The following is an 8,618-nucleotide window of genomic DNA, read 5'->3' as shown; positions in this document are numbered from 1 at the left end:
AGCTAAGCTCCTATGAACATGGTTGTCAAGAAAATGTAAACCTTCCCCTTTCCCCAAGTTGGATGGCTATGGGAGACCAGACCCGATGGATTAATTTTATATTTCTTCTGCTCTCAACTATTGATTACCAACGACAAATGTTGTAATCATTAGACCACAGGCTTGGATTTGGCGACTAGGTTGTTTTTTGGGTCATCTCGCGAGCTATTAAATCAACTCGGTTCAATTATAAATTGTGATGTTTCAATTTTGTTTTTAAACTTGGGTCAATTCTAAACTGATGTTTTAGATAAAAATTGTGATATAATCGTCAACCAAATATGACAATTATATCCTTTTGATAAGCTCTTGATCTTGCTGAAGGGAGCAAATAGAATGGTATATGCAGAGTGCAGGCATTTTGACACATCCATCGCTGATCCCTGAGAGCTATCCATACCTCCATTTTTGCCACAGCCCAGCAGATTTTCATCATTAACAAGTAAGGAATGCAAAACAAAGCAGCAAGTTGCTTTGGAATGCCTAATATAATAGAGTTGATTGGACAAGGAAAACGAGGCAACCTATTAAGGAACAGCAAGGATGACATAAATTAAGAACAGCCTTAATATAATATGAAATCAACCTTAGATAAAATAATTTTATTCTCACTGACATCGACAAGAGTCAGGGGGAGGACAAAGGAGCATAGCCGCTGCCCCTCCCAACAGCAAATCAGATGCTGTGCTTCTTAGAATAACACAAAACCAACAAAAGGTTTGAGTTTAGATAAAACCATATTATAGGTTTAGCTACTAAAATCCCAAGATAACAAAACGATCACAAAACACACTCAGAAGCCATTGATGTGAGGGTCTGTTTGTCTCCCTCTTCAATCCCACCATTGATGGACAGCAACTCCCTCGTCCCTCAGCCTTCCATAAAGTGCTACACATTCCCAATAAGCCCTCTTGCTCTTCTTTCTTTCCCCATTTTTCCATTGGTTGTTGCACTCCAAAAACAGTTCATCCACCAAACCAATGGTCTTCCTCTTCATCATCTCCTCAGCTACTTCTGCTTCTGCTTTCATCACAACAAACTCATCTTCCCTCACATTCTTCATCAGCCAGTTCGAAACATCAGCAGGTGATGCCACCCTCTTAGAATGTCCTTCAGGTGACGTGTTTATGCTGTGAAACTCAAAGTCTTGATTCCTAGTTGGATAGTTTTCGTTAAACCATTGCATTGCACCTTTCTTCTCCTCATGCAAACCCGCATGGATGAAAACTCGACGTGAGTAATCTTCTAAAGAATCTCCCAACAAGTTGGGAAGATATTTGAATCTCTTCAAGTACACTCTAGATTTGGCCAGAGCCTTCCGCGGAGGCTCAAGCAGAACATCTTCCAAGCCTTGCAATGCTGTTTTCTTGGCATCCAATGCCAGCTGCAGAGGCCGCCTCTTTGCTGAGCAAACTACTACCTGATTCACCAAACTTGTTTTCCTCATTGCCACTATGGTTGAATCATATCGCCGAAGATACACAGCTCTATAATTTGACAGCGTTTGGAAAGCATTTGAGGGGTCACTGCTCAATTGAGTAACCAAAATGCCTCCAACTTTCACAACACGATCAACAAATCTAGCATCTCCAATGCGCAATGTCAATGCAAAATCAAATGTTGCATTCGGGAACAATCTTTCTTGCTCCAAATCAGATTCCGACACGAAGTCAATATCATTGTCATTCAAGAATCTTGAAGTATCAACTACAGCCCCGACGCCGGAGCAAACAATGAGAGCTTTATCGCCCTTCTTGATAAGGCCCTCCTTGGCCAGATCTTGCAACAGCAGATCGAAGGATTCAAGATCAAATGAGGCAGAACCGGGGTCATCATAATAAGAACTTGAATCAAGTTCCCTTAAAATGGACAGCACAAATGGCAGTGTAAGAACAAGCATGGCCAAAAAGAAGGAGCGAGACACAACACGCATTACTCGCGAATCTGGAAGCTTAAGCACCAAAATGGCATCTGAATTCAAGCCAATCCCTCCATTCTGAAAATGCTTGATCCCATTTAGATTCTTAGCCGAAAACCCACAAGCCACATCCATATCTTTTCACGTTTCCACCTCGAGTTCTCACTCAAAACAATGAATTTGAATCTACAATCGCGTAAAGTTTCAAGCTTTCTTTCTAAGTAGCAAAAGCCAAGAACTAACTTTGATATATAAACAAAGATTGATTCTTTGAAGGAAATGAGACCAAAACACCAAGAAAAGAATGATCTTTAGCGAGTGCAAAACCTGGAAGCTGTGTGGTTTCCACCCACGAGGGCCACACGAGTACTTTTGATTCCACACCAAAGGAGCAACAGCACCTTAATTCTCTCAATTTCCATACTTCCTATCTCTCTCTTCTCTTCTTTTTTTTTCTCCTCACCAAACCCAGATCAGATCAGAACCAGCCATTCACATTTCAGATTCCTAGAACTCACCCAAATGTCATTCAGAAATCTGAAACACAACAAGACCTGTGTTTGGAGAGCCAGAAACGAGGGAGAACAAGAAGAGAGAGGGAGATGGTTGTCGGTGTGTGGAATGTGAAGAGGCTTTGTTGTGTTGTGTAATGTGCGGTCAAGATCGATGGGAAAAAAGGGGTCGTGCTGTTTTTATAGGGTGTAGGAATGGAGAAATGATGGGCTAAAAATATGCGCTTGATGGATGAGTTGTAAACTTCTCAGTTTGTTGGCTAAGCTTAGATTTCTTGAATTTATGTTACTTTAATTAGGTTTCTTCAGCTCGCCGTGTGAGAACAGTGTCTTAAATAAGGAAGGATGTCTATCTTTTTTATGTGTGTGTGGATAATATTAGAGAGATTATGAGTTGGGTTTCTTTTATTATGTTTTAATGATCTTGATATGTTATTATTAAAAACAAATAAAAAAATTTTAAAAATAATAATCACTTTACTGCGTTTTCAACTAAAATAATTACTTCATTAATTATGATGGATGCTTGTTTTACAAGGGTTTTAAACTGTTAATTTTCAATAAGGTGGTACATCCTATCTCTTGTTTATCATCACCGACACATGCTAGAGAATCCTTTATTGAGAAGGGCCTTTTTCCCTTTCATGCTCTTGGTCCCTGATGTATTTCATGCACACTTATTGGTCCTTCATGTATTTCGTTTTCTTTTGACGTATTAATCTAGAAATTCAACATCTGACTTGAATTGGGTTAGGTGTTGAGTTCAATCTGATCCCGACGTAGCTGGACTAAATGTAAAGAAGAGGAGGAGGAGGAGGAGGAGGAGGAGGATATATTTATTAAAAAAAAATAAAATTGCTGGAGGTGCTGAATCGATCCCTTGATTCCTTAATTAAAATGAAGTGTTTTTTTTAAAAAAAAACCAAACCTTTCGCATCAGCTTGATTTTGTTAAAAATGAGTTTCATTGTTTTGATATGATATATGAAGTGAGAAAATAAGGATGAAATTGTATGTTAAAACCATAAATTTATTGTTTAAACTTAAAGATGTGAATTTTTTTTTTCAGCAATTAGATTATCTTTCTTTTTTTCGATTTCTTTCTTACGTAATCTTTAAACTAAGTTTGGGGTGTCAAGGCTTAATCCGTCTTCGAAAACCTACTTAACATGTTCTTTTATAATATAAAGAAATCCATTTATCATATCAATCAACAATTCATATGTAAAAAGTGTTTTTAAGTTTGATTTACATCATTACGGGCTTCTAGATCTTTGGTTAGTGATGGACTTTTTGAAATTTTGTTTATGCTTAATGATGGACTTTTTGAATTTTTGCTTAGTCCTGTGTTGACACTCTGTTCTGAAAACAGGTCTTGGCTGGTGGGTTGACTAGGGAATCCATGATTTGAGCCCTAACCTTGGATTAATTCGGTTTTGATTTGGACCGCTAATGTAATTGACGGGGAAATTTTGGGTGATTAGTGAGTTAACCCACAACTAGAGTGATTTAGTCAAAATTCAAATGAGATCTAACCTATATTTAAAAAAAAAAAAAATCAAGGCAATATTAATTTAGTTTTTAGTTGTTTTCAAAATAACATTGCTTTGAATTCATATAAATAAATAGACTCATGTCAATCATTAACTTAGACTTTAAGATATATTAAGGTCTAATTGAGTCTCTTATCTATAATCTTATATATTTATAACTAGTTTAATGATTTACAAGGTTTGACCAACTTTTTAAAACAAGTCAAGTCTATTTTAAAGTGTGGTTGTGGTTGTATTTTAAAGTGTTTTTTCGTGCTAAAATGTATTGAAATAATTTTTTTATTTTTAAAAAAATTATTTTTGAAATCAGCACATCAAAACAATCTAAAACATATAAAAAAATTAATTTTAATAAAAAAATAATTTTTTTAAACACGATTTACATTGCAATTCCTAAACGGTGTTACTGTGAAGCTATGTCATTTCTATTTTTATTTGATAAAAAAAAAACATTGTTTTGGAGAAAACTAAAACGGACTTGAATGAATCTATAACCCAAGTTTTAAGAAAGGTTATGTACCCGACCAAGTCTCTTAACTATAATATGATTCATCCATAACTAGTTTAATGAACTATGATACCTTTTTTCTAGGTTTTAAATTTTTTTCTTGCTTTTTTTGGTCAGTTGATTTTTTTTACAGGAGTAATGGTCCAGTTTAATTTTAGATTCTCCTTTTCACCACCAAAAAAAGAAAGCCTTACCACCATAATAAAATAAAAATTAAAGATAGAAAATATGGTGCTGGATGATTTGCTTGCACTTTGTTGGATCAGGAAAAAAAATAATTTTAAAAAAATATAAAGGTATCATTTACGTGTTTTCTATCTCAAAAATATAATCAAGAAAAAAATCATGTATATTAGATAATATCTTTTTTAAAATATTAAACTATATTTTTTTAAAATAAAATATTTACACAATAATATATTAGATTGATTCAAGATAATCCTAATTAACATATAAAATCAATAATCCAGATAATAAGATCACAATAACTTCATGAAAAATAAATTACAAAACCATATTTCCAACAAACCCAATATTTAAGGGTGAATATAATAAAAAAAATAATTTAATTAAAAAAAATAACATTGATCAACAAGGGTAAATTTGTCAAACTCATGATCTATGTCATAGAATAAGATAACCATATGAAAGCAAATAACAATAATATATGAAGACTAATTTTAAATCAATCTAATGTTGAAAGAGTAAACTGAGAAAAAAAATCAATTTAAAACAAAACAAAAAAAATATTTAATTCTAAAAAAAATTAAGTCAACTTAAGTTAAACTGCCAAACACACAATATATATAATGAGAAGGGGATAACCCTATAAAAAGCATAATGAAAAAAAAAAATTTGCTCAATCCCTAGCCAACCCGGAAGACAAAATTAAAAAAAATATTAAATTTTAAAAGGATAAAAAAACCAATTGAGTCAACCTAAGACAACTTGCTAAACTCATAACTCGGGTCATGAGATTAAGATAACCTTGTAAAAAGTAAATTAAAAAAATTATGAAGCTCAATTCCCAAATAAATATAATGTTGAAGATTGAAATTAAAAAATATATATTTTTTTAAAAGACATGAGTCAACTTAGGTTAATCCACCAAACTCACAGTTATGTTATGAGACCGTGATGACCCTATATAAATTAAAACAAAAACAAAGATTAATGTTGAAGAATGAAAATTAAAAAAAAAAAAAAAAAGGTTGAAGTCAACCCAAACTAACTTTTCAAACTTATACCTTAGGTTATGAGGACCAGATTACCTCATTAAAAAAAATCATGAAACCCAATATCCAATCAACCTAATATCGAGGGGCGAAATTGAAAAAAAAAAATCAATTCAAAAAAAGATAAAAAAAAAATAATAAATAACAATTAAAATAATAAAAATTAAATTTAACATAAAAATAAAATGGCACGACACCTTGTTATTTAGAGAAGTATCACTCTCCTTTATATGTGCATGAAAACTAATGAGAAGAAAGAGAAAAGATATAGTAAAAAAAAAAAACAGGTCACCTTGTTATTTAGAGAATAAATATCACTCTCTTTTATGATCATGGAAAACAATGAGAAGAGAGAGAAAATATATAGTAAAAAAAAAAAAGAAAAAAAAAAAAAAGGAACTCCATGCTCCTTTAAATTATACACATGCCACTCCATTGATAAGGAGTTGCCAAAACAAATTTAATGTCATCTAGAAAAGCAACGCTCTAACACCAGAAGAATCCATAGGCGTTGCTAGAGTGTGATGACCTCCTTCAAACGATAACACATGCATTGCACACACTAGCCTCTTTGCCACTACTTATTAATCCAATTCCCTATAATTGTTTTTATTTTTAATTTTGTTCTCTTGAGCCTTCATTATTATAAATAAAAAAATTAAACTTTATTTTACAAAATTGAACAACAATCGCATGTCGATATTTTTCCTCGACACTAAAAGATCTTCATATTTATAAAATCCAATTTGAAATAAACTCAATGTAAAAGGATCAATTGAAAAAAACTTGTGGGATCTTTTCCATTGATCATGCAATCCAGTCCTTGATTCTTTCAAAAGAAAGGGGTCAAACTTTTTTTTTTTCAAATTCCTCGACAACTTCAAAATTTTTAAATCAATTAAATTTTATATAAGTTTTTCAAACCAATCATCAGCTGAGAGACAAAAATCTTTTCTTGACACCCTAGGATCCCATAACCTAGGTAGTCAAAACAAATTACCAAACCCAATCTCGAATAAATGCAACCTTAAAGGAACAAATAAGGAAAAAAGGACCAAAATGAAAAAAAACCAATTTTTGTGAAACACTATTACAATTCATAATGTTTCTTTATAAGCACAATTTCTTACAAGCTTTATCATCATAAATTGATCATTAATTTGCACTAAAACAAATTCATAGACTTTTTTATACCACTATAGTTTTGAGGCAATTTTTTAGCATTTTTAGCCCTAAAGTTGTTTCTTCAAAGAAAAAATTTATTTTTAATCCTTGTTTAATGTGTTTTTTTTTTTTTTTTTTTTTTATCCTTGAACTTCATTTTTATTTCATTTCAATATCTGAGTTAGAGAGATGAGATAATGAATGGTTAAAAAATGGGAGAGGATAGAGAATGTGATTGTTGCCTTGATTATGGCCATGAAAAAACTCAATTTTAGTTTCAACGAGTTTTATTTGATGATAAAAGTTTCATCAGGGTGTTATTTTTACTTTTATCTTGCTTGAGAAAATAGATTTAGACTCAGTAAATGTTTTTGGGTTTGGGTTGAATCTTAGTGTTTAACCAATTTTTGGCTAATTTAAGGCCATAAATGAGGTTATTTAGGTTACTAAGGTGATTTTTAGGTATTTTCAGATAAAAAAAGGGTTGATAAATGGGGTTTTGGGGTTCAAAAAGTTTGAGACTCGACTTTCCAGTCACTTAAGATTGTCGGTGGCAGAATTGCAAACAACGTGTCATTTAATTTAATTTTTATATGAAAATAAAGGTAGACGACCTTCCCATTTGCCAATAGAAAAAATGCACATCCAAGTGTACAGGCTTGGCCTTGCAGCCTCACGAGTGACCTTCTCTTTTTAGCCAGGGGTTTGACCTTTGTTTATTAGGGAAATTTTTTTTTTCCTTATTTTTTTTAATTAAATTTCACTCAAATAAATAGTTATATGAGATTTTTTCGGTCTCATGACTAAAGTTACGGGTTTGACAAGTTAATGTAAATCCTTTTTGGGGTTTTTTTTAATTGAATTTTATTTTTTAATTTCATCATTCAACAATGGGTTGATTATGAATTGAACTTTATAATTTGTTTTGTTTTTTATAAGGTTATCCTAGTATTATGATTTCGGTTATAAGTTTGGCGAGTTTACCTAAGAATTTTTTTTGTGTCTTTTTTATTAATTGAATAGTTTTTTTTAATTTTAATCCTTTAATATTGGGTTGATTGAGAATTGAGCTTTTATTCTTTGTTTGGATTTTGTTTCTATAAGATTATCATTGTTTCATGACTTGAGTCGCCAGGTTTGACAAATTAACCCGAGGTGGTTTGGGTCCTTTTTTTATCAATTTTTAATTTTTTTTAAAAAATTTCATAATTTAATATTAGATTAATTTGAAATTAAATTTTATAAGTTGTTTCAATTTACTTTTTACGAGGTTATCACGGTCTCATGATATGGATTGTGAATTTAACAAGTGAATGCATGTTAATCTAATATATTATCGTTTTAATATTAAAAAAAAAGATGTCATCTTGAATATATATTTTTTAATTAAATTATATTTTTACTGATTATATATATTATTTTTTAACTTAAAAAATTAACTATACTAACCTCCACAACGTTTTAAGTTTTTTTACCAGAAAACATGAGCAATTGAATATTTTTTTTATATTCGAATCCACGGCATAGCCTGTAACAATAATCTAGTAAGTCACTACAATGCAATGGTTAAACACAGATACCACTATTTGTCTTTGCGTTTCAAATTTCAAACAGAAAATATCATCTTTCCTATATATATATAATCATTTTAACAATATTCAATTATTCATTCATCTCATCACGTGCGTGG

The 8,618-nt window shown here is 31.5% G+C and overlaps 1 protein-coding gene across 1 annotated transcript; it reads right to left on the bottom strand.

Annotated features, from left to right (window-relative positions):
- Positions 1 to 871: 871 nt before the first annotated feature.
- LOC118040381 (uncharacterized) lies at positions 872 to 2,092 on the bottom strand. Its single transcript, XM_035047309.1, has one exon. It carries the CDS (start codon positions 2,090 to 2,092, stop codon positions 872 to 874), a length of 1,221 nt encoding a protein of 406 aa, XP_034903200.1.
- Positions 2,093 to 8,618: the final 6,526 nt, after the last annotated feature.

Source organism: Populus alba, chromosome 7, assembly GCF_005239225.2.
Source record: "Populus alba chromosome 7, ASM523922v2, whole genome shotgun sequence".
In the NCBI taxonomy this organism is placed as follows: Eukaryota; Viridiplantae; Streptophyta; class Magnoliopsida; order Malpighiales; family Salicaceae; genus Populus; species Populus alba.
This window is presented reverse-complemented; position numbering and strand designations above follow the sequence as displayed.